Genomic DNA, 21,083 nt, shown 5'->3' on the forward strand with positions numbered 1-21,083 from the left:
AAAAGCCACTTTTTCAGTGCTTGCGCACATACATTTGGACATCTGTAGTGCCTACCAACCCACAAACTCTGAAATAAGACACCCAGTCAGTTTCTTTTGAGCTGCCTATTTCAGAAAACACATGCCTTAACAAGCCGTTCACATTTTTCTCCACTTTCTATGTCACAAGTGGAGCTCATTAGAATTATCCCACCCCCCACATCTGAATATCTCTACTCATGGTTTGAGAAATGCCTTTGTGAATGAATATTCATGACAGTGCTACCTGATTGGCTGACGGAAGAGGAGGTGGCGTGAGCAGTGACTCATTACTATTTAAAGGAACAACTGTTTTGAACAGGGTTGTTTAGACAGGGTGCAGAATGAACTGTGGTGTTATATCCTTGTGGTATTTTGACCAAAAGCATTTCACAGAAATTAAGACCTCAGGGAACTGCGTCTACTTGTGGGAAGGGGGTATGTCACCTTTATTTATCTTAAAAAAAAGATGAATTTGAGCCTGAAGCTTACATTCGATGATAATGGGAACTATGGAAACAATAGGAAAATATTTAACATCAATTTGCATGCACCTTAAACAAGCATGTGGAACAAGATGCAATACATCAAAAGTAAAATGTATATGTAAAATGTAAATGACTACATTTTTATACAGTTGTACAAACGCATTGTTCAATCAATCTATTTTAATCATGCGTGCCACTCTGCGGCCCTCGTTGTCATCTTCATTCTCACTTTCTCCTGTAGATTTGACAGTCACTGTAATTTCATTTTCACCTTTGTCATCATCCTCACTCTACCTTTCTACATGAGAGGTTGCTCATCTTCATCACTAAATGCCACTACCTCTGCAAGTTCAGTCGAACAAAAAAGCATTTGTGCATAATTATACATTGCATAGTTCAAACAATTTCTAAAAAAAAACCATTTAAAATTTAAATAATGGTTAGGTCATCAACATAATACAAACACATTTAGATTATTCCAACAACATTCCTTGCAAATGCGATACTGATATAACTACATCATACTTTTGCTTTGGCCTTGTGTGATTCCATTATATGTCGTTTCTCCAAGACAACATGCAAAAGTTGGTAATATTAACACATTTATATACTTCTGGGAAAATTTTCTTCAAAGTACATCTTGACTTCCCACATAAACATGGAACATTTTTTTAATCTTAATAAAAAATGACTGCAATGATTAAAGGGTCAATTTTTGCAACAGAGTCCTGATTCCTGGGCAGAGATGAGAACAGAAGAGAAGAAAGGAGAAGAGAAGAGGACAAACGAGATAGGAGTATTTGGAGGGCGTGGGTTGCCCAAGCTCCATGAGCCCACCCTCGGTCCAGCCGCTTACGCCAAGAGCGATGCAAGGCATAACGTCTTGGCCATGGCTGGACTGCAGCCATTTACCCATGGCTGGGAGGAGGTAAGGAGAAAGAGAAAAGAGGTTTGATTTCAGGGTTACCTTCCCCTAGGTGGACTGCCTTTCAAGGCTGTCAAGCTCCATCTGCCTGAGCTATTTGCCCATAGCTGGGGGTCTGGTTCATGGGCATCAGGGCATGTCCACATGCCGATGGGCCATGCATGCCGCAAGTCTGGGGGTCAGACCTCCTCCGAGCTCCCTGCAGTTTAGCCTGGGGCCTTGCGGTGCCCAGTTTCCTTCTGTAGCCACGTGGAGGCACTGCATAGGACTTGCTGTGGAGAGGCTATGTACTGGCAGGAGAGACTTACGCACTCGGCTCTCTTTTTGCGGTGCTGCGCACATCACACAGCCATTTACGGAAATGGCTTGCGACAGAAAATATGGCATAACAGCACATGTGCATATCTGCTGAAAGAAGATTGGCATCAGCTACTAGTGGATTACATAACCAATATTTGTATTGGTTCCTCTAGGCTTGATGAAGAAGGGACTCATTAAGTTGGTTGCTTTATTTTTGTTGTTGTTGCAGCAAGCCAAAATTGTTCATGTTGCCTAGAGGGAACAAGGTACTACAGAGGGTTTGATTTATAATTCCCATTAAATTACATTATGAATTACATAAATGGTTAACATTAGCAACATCATTGTGTGAGTTCATATAATTGCTTGTCACCAGTGGCAGTTTCTAGTATTAGTGATATTAGAAATTAACTAATGCAGAAACACACACACGCGCTCTGTAACTCGGTAGACATGTTAATACATACCCTTTCCCTTGCTGCCGCTGTCTTCTCACCTAAATTAAGCCCTATGTAGGCAGTGTACATTCAGTATTTCTGTGACTACAATGTTGAGGTCAAATCTTAGGACTGCTTTAGAATCAGAGTTGGGCCCTTGACCCTCATGTGCTCACTACTACAAACAGCATACTACTTCTTAAAAAAAAAAAAATCCACATATTCCCAATGAATAAATGAAAATGAATAACTGACATGAAGGAGGCATTTTTATCAAAGAGCACCTTGCTCAAACATAGGTCTTAAGTACACAGAGGCATATTGAATAGAAACTAAACATCCATCCATCCATTCATTATCCGTAACTGCTTCTCCTGTGCAGGGTCGCGGGCAAGCTGGACCCCATCCCAGCTGACTAGTCACCAAGTCATCGCAGGGCTGACGCATAGACAAACAACCATTCACACCTACGGTCAATTTAGAACCACCAGTTAGCCTAACCTGCACGTCTTTGGACTGTGGAGGAAACCGGAGCACCTGGAGGAAACCCACGCAGACATGGAGAGAACATGCAAACTCCACACAGAAAGGCTCCCATCAGCCACCAGGCTCAAACCCAGAACCTTCTTGCTGTGAGGCAACAGTGCTAACCACTACACCACTGTGCTGCCGAAACTAAATATCAATCCTCCAATACCTAATGCCATTAAAGGGCATATCACGGGTAAATTCAGGAGCAAGATCAATGTAATTTTCCTATATTATATTAAACTTTGGTCAAATATCTGTAACATTCTGCATTCTCTGCAATTTTTTTTACCTTGCGCAATACCAGAAAAATTCAGTTGAAATCAAGCCATTTGAGGCAAATTGGTCCGCCTCTGAAAAAAACTTTGCATTTGGATTTCCCGGGAAACACTGATTTTCGTGACGTCGCGTGCGGGACGCCTCCCTCTGAATCCTACGTCAGCGCTGGTTTGTTTATGAGAAAACGACCTGGTGGTTTTCTGCAAATTTCTTCAACATTATCACGTAATTATTAAAATGGTTAACAGATGTATCATAGGAGGGTGTAGCAACACAAATCTTGATGGGATTAGTACTCATTGTTTTCCAAAAGACCGGACAATGAGAGAGAAATGGGAGCGCTTGGTCTACACAGGCTGTGCACTGAAACCGTGCAAAGCTCGCGCAGCCTGCTTGTGCTTCCGCAGATAACGTCACGATTCTGGCTCCAGACTCCCTTGGGATTTTTCCAGATGCATTTTTATTTTATTTTTTTCTGCTGTAGACAGATGGCCTCGTGTAAAATTACCCTTCTGGATGAGTGTGTAAAGGGACATACTTTCATTAAAAAAAAAAAACGAAATTGGTCCAGAATATGCCCTTTACTATAAAGGTTATGGTTGTACATATCTGGAAAAAGAAAATAATAAAAACTACATCAGGCTGTGTATTTTATTACTGTTAGTAATAAATACAAGGTGATGCATTATGTGGAGCATAGATGAAGACATTTGATGATTAATTAAGGATAAACAAATACATATCTATGACGAAGCATAGCTAGTATTAAATAGCAGTGTGCCATGGCATATAATGTATATGTGAAATAGTTTTGAAGTACCATTAAAAGACAAACAGCTGCGTCACTGTACAGCTATACAACGAAAATACATGCTAATTACATTAAAACCACCTGCTTAGTATTGTGTTGGTTCCTTTTGTACTCCTAAAACAGCTTGGACCTGTCAAGACCTGGACTCCCCACAAGACCTCTGAAGGGGTGCTGTGGTATCAAACATCAAGACTTTCGCAGCAGATCCTTTAAGTCCTGCAAGTTTGAGGGGGGCCTCCATGGATCAGACTTCTTTGTCCAGCACATCACACAGATACTCAATTTGGAGGCGAAGTCAACACCTTGAACCATGTGTCATATTCCTCAAACCATTTCTGAACAACTTGTGGCTACTGCCTCATAGAGGTGAAGCGAGGCAGTAGCCACTATGTCATCTTATTGTAAGAATGAGTGCAACAATAGCGCACTGCACATGCGCATTACAATCACCAGAACGGCGAATCGTGATCTTGCGATACGAAAAGTTGATCTCGTGTTATCAAAGGTACACAAGAACGAGTGGTGAAGCCACTATGTCATCGTGTTGTCAAAATTTAAGAATGAGTGTAACAGCGAAACTTCGTAACCAATCAGCACTTATCCTGATCAAGTTTGATTACCTGTTCCACTTCTTGATAAACTTCAGAACCAGAAACGAAAAAAGAGAAACCTCGTTATAACTTCGTAGTTTCGGAAGATAATCGGCAGATAAAGAGATAAATGAAATTCACCTCGGGGTTCGCCAAGGCTACTGATTCGATATCAAGTGGTGTTTATTTTAACAAGATTTATCTTTTGATTATCACAGCTTTTGTTTGGTCCTTCTGAAAGGTCAAATGAAAGGTTTTGTAAGTTTTTATTAAAGCTTTTTTGCAGATATATTGAAAAGCCGATATCAAACTTCTGCTATTCACTTTCATTTATTTATTTATTTATTTATTTATATTTTAGAGTCTTTACATTACACTTGTGAAACAAAATGTACTCATTAGTACTAATGAATGCTTCTAAGACAATTCATGAGCAAGTGCTTTCTTTCTATTTTGAAAATAGATCTAGTTCACAGCACTGTATTTTGAACAAAACACAATAAACAAACTTGGTAACCAAAATACTACAAGCCCTGATGCTGCTCACAGCTTGGTGATGCTTGCAAGAGATGAGGCGAGTATAATCGATAACATGTATATATGCTATATTTACTGTATGGACATGGTATCAGAAAACAATTTTATTTATAACAGTAGCCACATGTACCCATAGGGTACCTTTTTTTGCAGTGTAGCAGGGTGCATTATCCTGCTGTAAGAGGCCACTGCCATTAGGGAATACCATTGCCATGAAGGGGTGTAGTTGGTCTAAGTAGGTGGTACGGTATATATATATCAAAGTAACATGCACATGAATTCCAGGACCCAAGGTTTCCCAGCAAAACATTGTCCAGAGCATCACACTGCTTCTGCTGGCTTGCCTTCTTCTCACAGCGCATCCTGGCAACATCTCTTCCTCAGGTAAGCAACACATACACACGATGTAAAAGAAAATGTGATTGATCAGTCCAGGCAATCTTCTTCCATTGCTCCATGGTCCAGTTCTGATGCTCATGTGTACACTGTAGGCACTTTTGGTGATGGATAGGGGTCAGCATGGGCACTCTGACCAGCCTGAGGCTATGCAGCCCCATACACAGCGAGCTGTGATGCACTGTGTTCTACTACCTTTCTATCACATCCAACATTAACTTTTTCTGCAATTTGTGCTATAGTAACTTTTCTGTGGGATAATTTCAGGTGGGCTAGCCTTGGGCACCCATGACCTTGTTGCCGGTCCACCGGTTGTCCTTCCTTGGGCCACTTTTGATAGGTACTGACCAGTACATACCAGGAACACCCCACAAAACCTGCTGTTTTGGAGATGGTATGACTCCGTCATCTAGTCATTAAAATTTGGACCTTGTCAAAGCCACTCAGATCCTTACGTTCATTTTTCCTGCTTCCAACACATCAACTTCAAGAACTGACTGTTCATTTAGTGCCAAATATATCCCACCCCTTGACAGGTGCCACTGTAACAAGAAAATCAATGTTATTCACTTCACCTGTCAGTGTTTTTAATGTTATGACTGACGGGTGTATATTCCAGCTGAACTTTCACTAAAAAAGGTTCTCTTGACATGGTATACATTTACCCACTGCTTTTGATTACTCTGGGCTTTTTTCAAGGTTTGCTTTTATGTTTTCCTCACATTAAGTCAAGGATACCTTTATTATCATTCCAGTCATATACTTGAGTACAGGGGAATGAAATGTCATTTGTTCAGGACTGTGATTCAGCACAGTACAATATAGGAGCACGGCACAAAGGACCTAAAGTGCACAAAGCATATGAAAAACATGTGCAAAGACTTTAAAGAAGACAAAGCAACACAATTTAAAAAAATAATAATACACAAGATATGTCATTACAGAGCAAACTACAGTATATCAGAGCGTTTTCTGGGGTTTTAATATTTTATGTGACATGATTTAACCTTTTTTTTAATGATTATAGTCTTGGGCGGCATGGTGGTGTAGTGGTTAGCGCTGTCGCCTCACAGCAAGAAGGTCTGGGTTTGAGCCCCGTGGCCGGCAAGGGCCTTTCTGTGCGGAGTTTGCATGTTCTCCCCGTGTCAGCGTGGGTTTCCTCCAGTTTCCCCCACAGTCCAAAGAGATGCAGGTTAGGTTAACTGGTGACTCTAAATTGACCGTAGGTGTGAATGTGAGTGTGAATGATTGTCTGTGTCTATGTGTCGGCCCTGTGATGACCTGGCGACTTGTCCAGGGTGTACCCCGCCTTTCACCCGTAGTCAGCTGGGATAGGCTCCAGCTTGCCTGCGACCCTGTAGAACAGGATAAAGCGGCTAGAGATAATGAGATGAGATGAGAGATTATAGTCTTTTCTGTCTGCTTAGATTTTAAGCTAATGGTTAGCGTCCTGCTACAAGCTTATTACTGAATGTCCTAACAAAAGTACTTACACTGAACTCTCGCACACTGATTAGATTCAGCTTTCATTTTACTTGTTTCAAAAACAGTTCCACTCATTTTGCACCTTTTAAAAAATCTATAAGAAATAGTTTGCTTATTTCTTGTTTCGTCAGACTAACATTCAAAACTATGTACGTTATAAGAAAGTAGTTAAAGAGAATAGCTAAAAAGTCTACATTCAGATGTCTTTAAAATTTATTCAACACTTTGAACATTTTATTACCCCTGTCAACTTTGTTGGAAGAGATTATCTTTTCACCTTTGTTTGTTTGTCTTTTCTTCACGTAACTCAAAAAGTAGTGAATGAATTTTGATGAAATTTTGAGGAAAGATGGCCCATGGGTCAAGGAACAATTGATTACATTTTAATGCAAATCCAAATATGTGGCTTAGCAAAGGTATGCGCTCCACCGAATGCCCTTCTCATTTATATTTAGTTTTATCACCCTCAACCCTGCTAGACTAGTAGTGTAGCATAAATTCATCTTTCAAATGTAGTTTTATTTCAGTAATAAAAAGTAATGTTCATTGAAATATCCAGGAGTTGCTCTGATCTGTTTAAATGTAATATTGCAATACTTGTACTTTTCTACTGTGAATACAGGCACAACTACAAATAAATGGCATTTTTTCATTGATTTAAATCATACGTTTCTGTATCAGATCACTTTTCTATATTAGAGTTCATTAGGTCTATTGCAATCAAGCATAACAAAGTATAATTTAACAAACTGGACACTTAGGGGCTTGTTTCATAATCTTGACACATAAGATTGCAACCTTAAATACAGTATTCTTGGTTTTGTTTTAGTGACCAACGATACAAGGGGTGTAAACACCACAAATATAAAAAGGAGTTGAACAAATACAGGAGTTGTAGATAGACATGCTGCAGCAATATCCATTTAAATCCACTCCTGTCTTTCAGGTATAACAGATTTAGAAATAAGCAGCTAGTTAATAAAACTTACAGCAAATGTTTTATGTCTCTGTTACTACATTTTACATTGATATTTTTGTTGGATATTCAAAAATGATAAATGCTAAAAACATGCATCAGTTCAAAATATGCACTGGGTCAAATATAAAAATATCAAACCAATTCAGAGATCAAAAAGATGATGATCAGATGTTTAATACAAGATATACTGTAGATAACGAGTACACCATTATAAAAACATTATAAAACATACAAACTTTAGAAAATAAAACATTCATGATATATTGTACATTCTAGGCCTCTGTTTTAAATATTATCCGAACTATATTTAATATTTTCAACACCAAAATCTCACTGTGTGAACTGAATGCTTCTGGGTTACTGCCCATACGAGACAAGTTTTCTGGACAAGTTGCTTTACAGAGCTCAAAAAACTATTTCACACTATAATGCAAAATCTTTTGCATTGTCTGAAGAGCTATTGTGTGTTTAGATAAGTTTTAGATTCAGCTCTTTTGAGAGCAGACTTAAAGTAAGGTCATGCAAAAGAGATAGATAGATAGATAGATAGATAGATAGATAGATAGATAGATAGATAGATAGATAGATAGATAGATAATGGGATATTGATTGATAGATGATTATTAGCATCCGATCAATATTCATATTGGCCACTACATCAAAACTGGCTATTTCATTAAAAAAAAAAAAAATCATTTATGTGAGGTTTGAAATACCAAGCATGTAAAATACATACGGTAGCAGGACCATTTTATGGCATGCTGAACAGTTGGTGACATTTTTTAAAATGCTGTTGTAAAATGTAAGCTCATCGGTTTCGCGACACACACACACACACACACACACACACACACACACACACACACACACACACACACACACACACACTCACCAAAAAAGCTTCATAGATGCTTTTGGAGAGAAATTAATAGCCATCAACTGAGTTGTCTGTTCTTATTTTTATGGGTAAAATGATCCAGTCTATTTTATTTAGTTAGTATTATTCAGGATTGTAAAGTAGTCTGTATATATGTTCAAGTGGGGTGATATAAATAATCAGTATCTACAAACATGGGTTGTAAGAAATGGATAGGGCTTTTAAAGCTGTCAGGAAACCACAACGTTAGCCTTGTGTCAGTGTTAGCAGGTGGTAATGTACATACCGGTACATGCATGAGGAGTTCATACTGTAACTACAAACATCAGCATTCAGACCCCAGGCCTACATGCCACACATACTGCTGCACATCCAGCAACATTTTAAAACATTTACTCACACGAATTGTCCTTGTGGGGATCTCTAGATTTTTTTTTTTTGCATAGTCAAGTTTAAAGTAGATCACATCTTGACCTAAACACAATACAAAGACACATGGGGACAAATAACAATTCAAAATTTTACGTGTTAATTCTGATGTGGTAATAGTTTAGAGACTTATTTTTTGAAACTGTAAGCATATCCACAAACTCTATATATACACAAAATGATTTACTGTGTTGTGGAATTAATACCATGACATTTCAGTCAGTCCATATAGGTACATTGAATGTAAATTTTCCACTCTGAAACTATCCATCATGAATAGGAGTCTTTATAATCACAGCAGCAGTTCTTAACAAGTGAGTTGTTCGCGCCGAGTCCTTTTTCCCGCGAGTGCCGGCGTTAATTACTAATCCTTTTTTAACTTTTTTTCTATAGATAAATTTCCAGTATCCTCTTCATTTTTATTATACCTTTCATTTTTGTACTTTTCACTTTCGCTTTCCTTTTTCCGTTTTTTTTTCCCGTTTTTTTTCTCTTTCTTTTTTCGGAAGAACGCCGAGACCGGAAGCTTTCTTTTTCTCTCCTCCTGTGTAAAGTCCACAAGCGGAGGCCATCTGATCTGCTTTAATATCAACAGATCTTCATTTAAGGTACGTGAATCTTTTCATCATGGCACACCTTCAGCCTGTTCAGTGTGCTGAGTGCAGGATGTTTAGTCATTCTTCCTCCGTCACTAGCGATAGCTCTATTAGCTTTACTTGTGATAAGTGCAGATTAGTTAGCTCTCTGACGGAGAAGGTTACAGTGCTAGAAGCGCGTGTCCAGGCTTTAGAGCAGGTTAGTGAGCATGAGAACAGTGTAGTTTCTGTTAGGGAAAGTCTGGACGCCCTAGGTGGAGTTAGCAATCCCCCAACTCCGGCATTAGAGCCCTTACAGCGGGGCGAATGGGTGACGGCTCGGCGGCATAAGTGTAGAGCCAAAGCTACCGCTGAGGCTCGCCCACGGGAGCACCACTCCTCTCCGCGTCACGTGCCGAACAGGTTTGCTCTCCTTAGTGATGCACCCACTGAGAAACCTGAAAGAGCTCTGGTTATAGGGGACTCTATCATACGGCACGTGAAATTAGCTCAGCCTTTAGGGGCACCAGCAGCTTTAGTCAGGTGTATACCGGGAGCCAGGGCGCCGGACATAGCAGGTAATCTTAGGGTCCTAGGCAAGCACAGGTTCTCAAAGATAGTTATCCATGCAGGAGCTAATGATATACGCCTTCGTCAGTCTGAGGTTACTAAGAGTAACTTTATAGAGGTGTTTAAATTAGCGAAGGCGATGTCCGATGCTGTAGTATGCTCTGGCCCCATCCCAATGCGGCGTGGCGATGTAGCTTACAGCAGGTTATGGTCGCTGAACTGCTGGCTGTCCAGGTGGTGCTCTGAAAACAGTGTGGGCTTTATAGATAATTGGGCTAATTTTGAGGGCACTGCTGGCCTGTTAGGGCGGGACAGTATCCATCCCACTCGGGAAGGTGCTGCTCTCATTTCCTGCAGCATAGGTCATAGTCTCAGAACAGGCCTAGTTAATTTCTGACAATCCAGAGCCAAGGCCAGGGAGCAGACGAACAGGCTAAACCGACTGTCTGCTAGCTGCACAGAGTCGTCACTCAGGGCCCACTACATCGAGACTGTGTCTGTTCCCCGAGCTCAACAAAAAGGTAGAAATTTTCAGAGAGTTTGTTCCAGTAACCTAATCAATATAAAATTAGATCATACTGACTGTACAGCTGCTGCCAGCACCTTTGATCTAAAGGTGGGGCTATTAAATATTAGATCTCTTACATCTAAAGCGCTAATGGTTAATGAACTCATTACTGATCAGGAGTTTAATGTACTGTGTTTAACAGAAACATGGATTAAGCCAAATGAATATATAGCATTAAATGAAGCGAGTCCTCCTGGATACAGTTATATACACCAGCCTCGTCTAACTGGCAGAGGAAGAGGCGTCGCGGTTATTTATAACGATTATCTAGGTGTAACACACAAACCTGGTTATAAATTTAATACATTTGAAGTTCTTCATACTCATATAATGTATGTAGCCTCGAAAAATAAGTCTACCCAGTTAATTCCATTGCTTATTATTTACAGGCCCCCGGGGCCATATTCTGAGTTTCTTTCTGAATTTGCAGGTTTTATCTCAGATTTGGTTATTTCCTTAGACAAAGCATTAGTTGTCGGAGATTTTAATATTCACTTCGATAACCCAGAAGACCCTTTAAAAACAGCGTTTGTGTCCATCTTAGATTCAGTCGGGATTAAGCAGAATGTCATAGGACCGACCCATAATGGTGGTCACACCCTTGATCTAATACTAACATTCAGATTAAACGTAGACAATATAGTCATACTTCCACAGTCTGAAGTTATCTCAGATCATTGTCTCATCTCATTCAAAACATGTCTGAGTAATAATATATGCACCTCACCACGCTACTGTATTAAACGTACTTTCACGTCAACTACTGCACAGAGCTTTATAAATGATCTCCCAGAGCTGTCAACTTTGATTGGGTCACTGTCAGCCCCTGCAGAACTTGATCAGGCAACTGAATGCTTAGAGTCAACATTCCGCCATACTTTAGATAATGTAGCTCCTCTAAAAAGGAAAATGGTCAGAGACAAAAAATTAGCACCCTGGTATAATGATGACACTCGCACATTAAAACAGACCACTCGAAAATTGGAACGTAAATGGCGTCAAACAAAATTGGTAGTGTTCAAATTAGCTTGGAAGGAGAGCTTCCTGAAGTATAGAAAAGCTCTTAGTGCTGCGAGATCAACATATTTCTCCTCCCTAATAGAAGATAACAAAAATAATCCTAGATTCCTATTTAATACTGTAGCAAAATTAACCAGGAATAAGTCCACTATCAACACATGCACACCTGCAGTATGTAGTAGCAACGACTTCATGAATTTTTTTAATGACAAAATTGAGAATATCCGACAAAAAATTCAAACTACTAATTTAAGGTTAGACAGTGAAAGTGACCTTGTAGTTAACAATATAACTGTATCAGATCATCAGTTAGAATGTTTTATTCCCCTAAAAGAAACTGAATTACTTTCATTAATCTCTACATCAAAAGCCTCAACTTGCGTACTAGATCCCTTACCGACACATCTATTCAAACAGATAATGCCTGGAGTAATTGAACCGCTTCTAAAAATAATAAATTCTTCTCTTATGATTGGCTATGTACCCAAATCCTTTAAACTAGCAGTTATCAAACCCCTGATTAAAAAAACTGACCTTGATCCCTGTCAGCTGTCCAATTATCGGCCAATATCAAACCTCCCCTTTATCTCCAAGATCCTTGAAAAAGCTGTGGCACAGCAGTTATGCTCATATTTACATAGGAATAACATCCATGAAATGTATCAGTCAGGATTTAGACCTCATCATAGCACAGAGACAGCACTGGTTAAAGTAGTAAACGACCTACTGTTGGCGTCTGATCAGGGCTGTGTCTCGCTACTTGTGTTGCTTGACCTTAGTGCAGCATTTGATACCATTGATCATTCCATTCTTCTGGATAGACTAGAAAATGTTGTGGGAGTTAAGGGAATGGCCCTCTCCTGGCTCAGGTCTTATCTAACTGATCGTTATCAGTATATTGATATAAATGGTGATATTTCTAGACGTACCGAGGTAAAGTTTGGTGTTCCACAAGGTTCTGTCTTGGGTCCACTGCTTTTTTCTCTATATATGTTACCTCTGGGCGATATTATTCGTAAACATTGTATTAGTTTCCACTGTTATGCTGATGACACACAGTTGTATGTCTCTGCAAAACCTGATGAGAGACACCAGCTTAATAGAATTGAGGAATGTGTTAAGGACATTAGACACTGGATGCTTATAAATTTCCTTCTGCTTAACTCTGACAAGACTGAAGTACTTGTGCTAGGACCACATACAGCTAGAAGTAAGTTTTCTGATTACACAGTAACTCTGGATGGCCTTTCTGTTTCTTCACGTGCAGCAGTAAAAGACCTCGGAGTGATTATTGACCCCAGTCTTTCATTCGAAACTCACATTGATAACATCACCCGGATAGCTTTCTTTCATCTCAGAAATATTGCAAAGATAAGAAATTTAATGTCATTGCATGATGCAGAAAAACTAGTCCATGCTTTCGTTACCTCCAGGTTGGATTATTGTAATGCCTTACTGTCTGGATGTTCCAATAAGTGCATAAACAAGCTCCAGTTAGTTCAAAATGCCGCAGCAAGAGTCCTTACTAGAACTAGAAAATATGACCACATCACGCCTGTCTTATCCACACTGCATTGGCTCCCAATCAAATTTCGTATTGATTATAAAATACTACTATTGACCTTTAAAGCACTAAATGGTCTCGCACCACAGTACCTGAGTGAACTTCTGCTCCTCTATGACCCGCCACGCCTACTTAGATCAAAAGGTGCAGGCTATCTGCTGGTACCTCGTATAGTGAAGGCTACATCAGGGGGCAGAGCCTTTTCTTACAAAGCCCCACAGTTATGGAACAGCCTTCCAAATAGTGTTTGGGAATCAGACACAGTGTCAGTGTTTAAGTCTAGGCTGAAAACATATCTGTTTAGTCAAGCCTTTTGTTAATGGTGTTTATGAGGTAAAGGAGTAGATCTGGAGGGTCCTCAGACATAGAGTGTTTTGGTAAACTGGGATGTATGGATGCTGTCAGTCCCCACTCGCTTGCTCACTCGAGTTTGTTGATGGTGTAGTGGCTGCTGCTTTATGTCCCGGGGCTCCCTCATGCCTGTGTTACCTTCTGGCTCTCTCCTTTTAGTTATAGTTAGTTGCCGGAGTCCCTGCTTGTACTCGGTGCAATATGTATACTGTTCCTACTTATTCAGGTGACATTGGGCATACCTAACCACCTGTGTTTTCTTTCTCTCCCCCCCACCCCAAATCTGTCCCTCTGAGTTACATGGAGTCAACAGGAAATCTTTTGGTGGAGACGGTGGGGACCTCGACTGGCTATCATAGCCTGCAGGGAATCGGCCGTCAGACATTCTGTCGCATGTCCCAGACCCGGTGAAATGTAACTGAATTGTCTTGGCCAGGCCTAAGGGTCCCATCTGCATCTCATCATTGCTGAGGAGTGTGCTCCCATCACCCAATCAAGCATCCAACCAGAGCAGGTCATGATATATTTTTTACCATATTAACATGCCATTGTGTGTTATGCCTGATGTAAAGACTCTCGTCTCTGCGAGCCTACCACACAGATTTAATACTTGTCATTTTTAGGGCATACCTAACAACGTGTTTTCTTTCTCTCTCTCTCTCCCCCCCCCCCCCCCCCCCCCATCTGTCCCTCTGGGTTACATGTTGATCCTGGGATTGAGATGCTGGCCTCTTCTGCCCCTCAGACCTGCTTGGTCCATCCTGGTGCCCTGTGTCTGGTCGGAGTTTTATCGCCCCACTCCTGTGAAGGACAGCCCCATGAGGACAGTTGAGGGTTATACCTGTTAAAACTGTTAATATTATAGTCAGGCTGTCTGTTGTTGCCCAAATGAGGATGGGTTCCCTTTTGAGTCTGGTTCCTCTCGAGGTTTCTTCCTCATGTCGTCTGAGGGAGTTTTTCCTTGCCACCGTCGCCACAGGCTTGCTCATTGGGGATAGATTAGGGATAAAATTAGCTCATGTTTTAAGTCATTCAAATTCTGTAAAGCTGCTTTGCGACAATGTTTATTGTTAAAAGCGCTGTACAAATAAACTTGATTTGATTTGATTTGAAAGTATCTATGATATGCAAGTGAAATTATCCATAGCAGTGAGAGGAGACCTCAAACAGGAAACTGGTTGTTAAGTATGATAAGAAGGTGCAAAGACAAAGGATGTGATCACTGTGCAAGTGGGGACCTCCAGGAGATCTATGAAAGCATAACTAAAAGAGAGAGCCTGACAACATGAGAGTGTTCTGGGACATGTGCTTCCTGCCACTCCAGAGTGTTTTTGAATGCCACAACCCCTATTGTGTTGTTCCACCCATGTCACTGTAGACACCGGAGTTAACCAGCAAATTACACTTGCACTGTCATGAAAAAAAGAGGCGCTTGTCAAAAACAACAAAAATGGCCAAATAGTGTATTAATATATTAATAATGAAAACCTCAATGAATCCTCTCAATTGTAGGACAAGTATTACACACACACACACACACACACACACACACACACACACACACACACACACACACACACACACTCTCTCTTCCTCACATCTCAGCTCTAACTGCTGGATAGCTTGGCAAATCATTGCTCATTTTCTTGACATTTCTGTTATAATACCAAATACTACATTCAAGTTATGCCTGAGACAGAAAGGTTCATGGCAAAATAGATTTTTTCAGAACTATTTCCTTTCCAATCTTTGTCAAAATTATGAATAAGAGACACATTGGCCCTCATATTTTCTCATCTCATTATCTCTAGCCGCTTTATCCTGTTCTACAGGGTCGCAGGCAAGCTGGAGCCTATCCCAGCTGACTACGGGCGAAAGGCGGGGTACACCCTGGACAAGTCGCCAGGTCATCACAGGGCTGACACATAGACACAGACAACCATTCACACTCACATTCACACCTACGGTCAATTTAGAGTCACCAGTTAACCTAACCTGCATGTCTTTGGACTGTGGGGGAAACCAGAGCACCCGGAGGAAACCCACACGGACACGGGGAGAACATGCAAACTCCGCACAGAAAGGCCCTCGCCGGCCACGGGGCTCGAACCCGGACCTTCTTGCTGTGAGGCGACAGCGCTAACCACTACACCACCGTGCCGCCCCTCATATTTTATATATATATATATATATATATATATATATATATATATATATATATATATATATATATATAAAAAAAATATACACACACACACAGTGAGAAATAAGGAATTTTAAGCAGACTGTCACAGGACAGACAAGTCTGAAATGTCGTCTGCCCAAATTTCAGCCTGTTTGAACGATGGGCCAAAGGCCCAGAACAATGCGGCCGGGGGTCCGGGGCCCGCTTTAGGGCCCTGAAAACTGAAGCGCTGTAGCTGCCTGGAGGTGGCTTCTCAACTGTTTCCAGGCACATTTTTGTGATCTTCAAAGGCTAAAAATTACACTAGACATTAGTTGCCAATTACACTACAAATTGAATATAATTTATAAGAAAATGTCTGAAGATTCAAGAAAAACATGCTTAAAGTGCTGATGACACGAACATGACTCTATGCAATTTCTTAAATAAACTATACAACATGGCAAACATGTTAGATTTCTGTTATAATTAGGTGAAAAGAAGCTGTTGTTACACGAATATCCAACTTTTAATTGCACAGCGCAAGAAAACTGGGTCCGTGGCTCGCGGCCATGTTGTGACATCAGCGGAAGAACACGCTGCAGTTCACTGGCTGTTCTACTCAATGGAAATGGCACATGAAAACGCCGGTGAACTCTCTCATGCTAGCTCTTCCTCTGAACAAAAGAACAACCAAATACTGGTGCTTTAAGCAGTGATCATGATGGCATGATTTTATCTGATTTTAAATAAATGAGATTGATTATAATGTGAATGTTCACAACTAGTACATACAAACTCTGCAGCTTCTGATTCAGCAGCTGCGTCATACTCCGCAAAAACATCAGCAAGAACCTACAATATAAATGGAAATGCAATACACTAAGCTCAAATGACTTTTGGAAAGTATAATTTCTAAATTTTTTCTACATATTCTTGAAGTCGGTCATCGGGGTACTTGCTACCGTTCCCTAACAACGCATGGCAAAGGGTAAAGTGTAGTGTTGCTACGAGTACTTGCTAAAGCCTCCGGTGGAAGATCCTCGATGTGCTGATAAGACATACAGTTCTATATAACACACAAGTGTCACGATAATCACAAAACAGATGCAAATTGTTAAAATACTTAATTTTTAAGCAATCATGTATTGATCTCTTCCGAATAGAATCTGTGATAGTCTACCCTCTTTACCCTTTGCCTCTTGTTGCTAGGCGGCAGTTACATGAAAGCCGCAAGCTTTCACAAGCAAATACATGACTGATATCACGCTGACTTTATGATTACATTTATGATTATCATGAATGTGTACTCTATGATGTGTACTCTATGAGCGCTCTGGAGCGAGTCACTTCCAAGATGGCCGCGCAGACCGCAGTGTTACTATTTTTAGCATCATGTCGGAGCACTCTATAGCTCTACGTGCCTTTATCTTATGTCGTTTCTCAACACATGTTCTGACAGGAGGACTGTCTTTGGAGGAGTCGCCTTGTCCCAGGCGACTGCTGGATCCGGCATAGCTACTAGTAGACCCCCTCTGGAATACTGTAGGCACTGCTGATGGTAGGAACACACGTTTGTGCTGAACTGCACACCCAAGAGATTCTTTTAAGCTGGGAAGGGTGTCAAAACAATCCAAATCGAAGTGTTCAGAGCACAGGATGGATGTTGGTGAGGGCTCCCACTTGTCACGAGTGCACCTGACTTGCTTCACCCACTTCGCATGCAGCTCGGGATCTCTGGGAAACTTGAATAAACTTACCCCATCCTTGTGGGTTTTGGAGCAAAAGCCGGCAACACAACGCAAAGGCATAATAACTATATATATATATATATATATATATATATATATATGAATGATTCTATGAATTCGGTGCCCTTTCAGAAGACTCAGTGTCCCAAGATAAAATGCTGATATATTTCTTCAGAACATTGACAAAATTACATTTAAACTGCACTATTTCAAAATATTGGGTGTTTTTAGTATATTGAACTGAAAAGAAGGACATAATAACTATTATTTTCATTTTTATTAGTTTTAATATGTGAGGAGCACAGCAATTCTGCATGTCCCCATCACCAATTACAGTAACAATGTGGCCAATTTTATGTTTACATTCTTTAATTTTTTTTATTTATTTTTTGTTAAATGCATCACTGCTACTCCAGTTTCACATACAATGTGTTTTTTGGGGAAAAGTAATTATATTTTAGAAGAAATTTAGGCATTTTCCTTTGTCCCTATGTATAATTCAACTCCGTCACGCAACCGCCTCCGCCCCCTATTTGTATACATAAATGGTTTGACGCTGTGACATCATTTAAGGAAGTAGATTTAGCAGAGTCTCCAGAACAGCATGGTGCAACCAGTGGTAAGTGTTAACTCTCATTTCTTGAAATATTGTAAGACTTTTATAAACATATAGGTTCCGTCAAGCATAAGTACTCAACACTGTTGAGTGAAAAAGTCATAGTAGAGAAGTTTTTTATCGAGAAATGATTATATATTTATGAATTAGAAGAAGATCTAAACTGAATCACGCCATGTGCCACAGTCCTAGCATTTAGCATGAACAGTTAACAACAGATTAGCATAAAATCTTCAACCCCATCACATTCAACCCCGTCACACATTCTGTTATGGGGTTGAATGACTGTTACAGGGTTGAATAGTTGTTTATATTAGTTGTTTATATTTAATGACGGCAAAAACAGCTGCAGAAAGGCAGAGGGAGTACAGGGCCAGAAGAGACGCTGACCCAGAGAAAAGGGAAAAATATCTGAGGCATGAGAGGCAGAGATGGAGGAGAGATGTTGAGGCAGGAAAAAAGAAAGGAATCAAGGAGCTGAGTGAGAGAGGTCAGAGGACAAGGAGAAAGATGTGGCGCCAGGCTAAGAGGAGACAGAAGAACAGGGAGCAGCTTGCCCTTGGGCCCACCCCTCCTGTACCTGAAACAGAAAATCATGTGCCCATGTCACACCAGGCTACAAGGTTAGACAAATACTTGTAATGTGTGGAGTCACAACACAGTGTATGTAAACATCAATTATTAAACCTTTGAATAAGACATATTTACTTAAATATGAACTCATAATACCATTCTGCAACACTTATTCACTTCTATATGGTTGTCAGAACTAATAGTAGTAATTCATTTTCTGTTTCAGACAATCTGTGCAGGGAAAGAAAAAAACAAGGAAATCAAAAGAGAAGATGAAAAAGAAGATAGCAGAACTAGAGCAATTACTACAACAAGAGAGACAACAGAAAGAGAAATACAAAAAAAGGCTACAACGTGTAAAGAATGACTTGCCAAGATCCCCTGTCAAGAAAACTTTACATTATCATGAAGCACTCAAACTTCAAATACAGGAGACTTACAAACAAGCAAAGACCGAAAAACAGAGGCAGTTAATATCAGGCGTAGTGGTCAGTGGGATCATGAGAAAATACAGAATGCTGAAAAAGTCAGAGTGCGCATTGGGATTTTCAAAGAAACGCCGAAGCCTAGCCAACTGTGAAATATTGAAATTCAAACGCAAGAAGATCACAGCATTTGATGACATGAAGAAGAAAGTGAAGGAGTTCTTCACACGTGATGATGTCAGTAGAATAACCACTGGCAAGAACCAAACCTCAACAAAAAATAAAACAAAGATGCAAAAGAGGTTCATGGTTGACACAATGAAGAATCTCCACCAAAAATTCATGTCAGAAAACCCAGGGAGATTGTCTTATTCAATGTTTTGCCGTCTCCGGCCTTTCTGGGTTGTTAAGCCCTCTCTTGCAGATCGTGAAACTTGCATGTGCAAGCTCCATGAGAACCTTTCATTTGTTGCCCAAAAGCTCAAACAACTACAGCTTATTGAGACATCAGAGCTGGAAGAACTTGCCAATCAAATTTGTTGCAGTCCATCAAATAAGCACTGCATGTATGGTGAGTGTGAGCAGTGCAAGAAGGAAATTATTCCCATATCAGACGCCTACAAACCAGAGGAAGACGTTGTTTGTCCACAATGGATTATGAAAGAAAAAAACAAAAAAAATGAAGATGAAAAAACTGTGAAGATTACTGTTAAAGAGAACCTGCACACATCCCAAGAAAATCTTGTGGAAATGTTTCATTCATTGCTTCACAGATTCCGCAGGTATCTGTTTAACATTAAACAACAGTACGCCCACTGTCGTGAATTGAAGAGGCACATGCCCATGGACGAGTGCCTCATTCACATAGATTTTTCAGAGAATTTTACCTGCAGGTATGGTGCAGAGGTCCATATGATGTAATATGATGTAATTGCTGATCCACGAATTTTAAATATAAAATATGTTCAATACCAAAAAAGTTGTTGCGTTTTTACTAATGATTTCATTTTTTGGTACATTAAAAGGCAACTTGCACAGTATTGTACAGAAATGCTTTTCAGGACCCATGTCTTCTGAGAGGTTTCCTCCTACTCCTACACTTCACCAAGCGATTTTCTATTCCCTCAAAGACTTTTTTAACTGGTAAATTTTCTAAGTAGCTGCCTAACACTAGGAATGCCCTATTGACCCTACCATGGGGTTTTAGATCAGATTATATGTTTTTATAATGGATAAAAAGCATATATAATTTGATATATAATCCTTGCTTAGTCAACCCTGTTACAACAGGTCAGCCCTGTTATGACCAATTCAACCCTGTTATGAGACACAATTTATAATTTTTAAAAATGTTCTCAACAGAAAACCTTCTAAGGTTACATATGGTTTGTATATTAGATTGTGATAAACATACCAATGTAAAGTTTGTACATATTACATGTCGTTATTGCATATTTTGAGCAATTTACAGAGTAAAATAATGAATACTTGTCATTTTTTTCAGAATTGTGATAGAATATCAGTTTCCCCTTATGTTTTGTTTGGTATCAAAATGTTATAGTAAATAAAGGGACAGCTAAATTATTTAGTCATGCTAGTGCCTTCTCACTACCCTATTATAATAATCAGTAATGGCAATAAAAAATAACCGTGACGGGGTTGAATTAAATATCGACTTGTGTCTAATAAAAGCTCATAAATATTACTTAAAATATCATGTTAAGGTGGGAAATTATGTTTTTTGTACAGTAGACAAATGACAAAATCACATGAAATTTAAAAAAACACATTTTGGTTAAAAAATTCCTCTCACCCTCTTCAATCCAA

General features: G+C 39.8%; 1 protein-coding gene across 1 annotated transcript; it reads left to right on the top strand.

Moving 5' to 3' along the window:
* The first annotated feature begins 1,251 nt into the window (after window positions 1-1,251).
* Window positions 1,252-20,177, top strand: LOC132900231 (uncharacterized). The gene is made up of 4 exons (XM_060942251.1): window positions 1,252-1,434; window positions 18,216-18,261; window positions 18,605-18,881; window positions 19,058-20,177. Exons 1-4 carry the CDS (start codon window positions 1,252-1,254, stop codon window positions 20,175-20,177), a joined length of 1,626 nt encoding a protein of 541 aa, XP_060798234.1.
* The last annotated feature ends 906 nt before the right edge of the window (window positions 20,178-21,083 follow it).

The sequence above is a fragment of the Neoarius graeffei genome, chromosome 16 (assembly GCF_027579695.1).
Source record: "Neoarius graeffei isolate fNeoGra1 chromosome 16, fNeoGra1.pri, whole genome shotgun sequence".
Lineage (NCBI taxonomy): Eukaryota > Metazoa > Chordata > Actinopteri > Siluriformes > Ariidae > Neoarius > Neoarius graeffei.

Excerpts from the sequence above, each read along its gene's own strand:
- LOC132900231 (XM_060942251.1), top strand. The coding sequence starts at position 1,252 with ATGAGAACAGAAGAGAAGAAAGGAGAAGAGAAGAGGACAAACGAGATA. Across the intron at positions 18,262-18,604 it reads ACAGCATGGTGCAACCAGTG|CTGCAGAAAGGCAGAGGGAG; the intron begins GTAAGTGTTAAC and ends CGGCAAAAACAG. Across the intron at positions 18,882-19,057 it reads ATGTCACACCAGGCTACAAG|ACAATCTGTGCAGGGAAAGA; the intron begins GTTAGACAAATA and ends TTTCTGTTTCAG.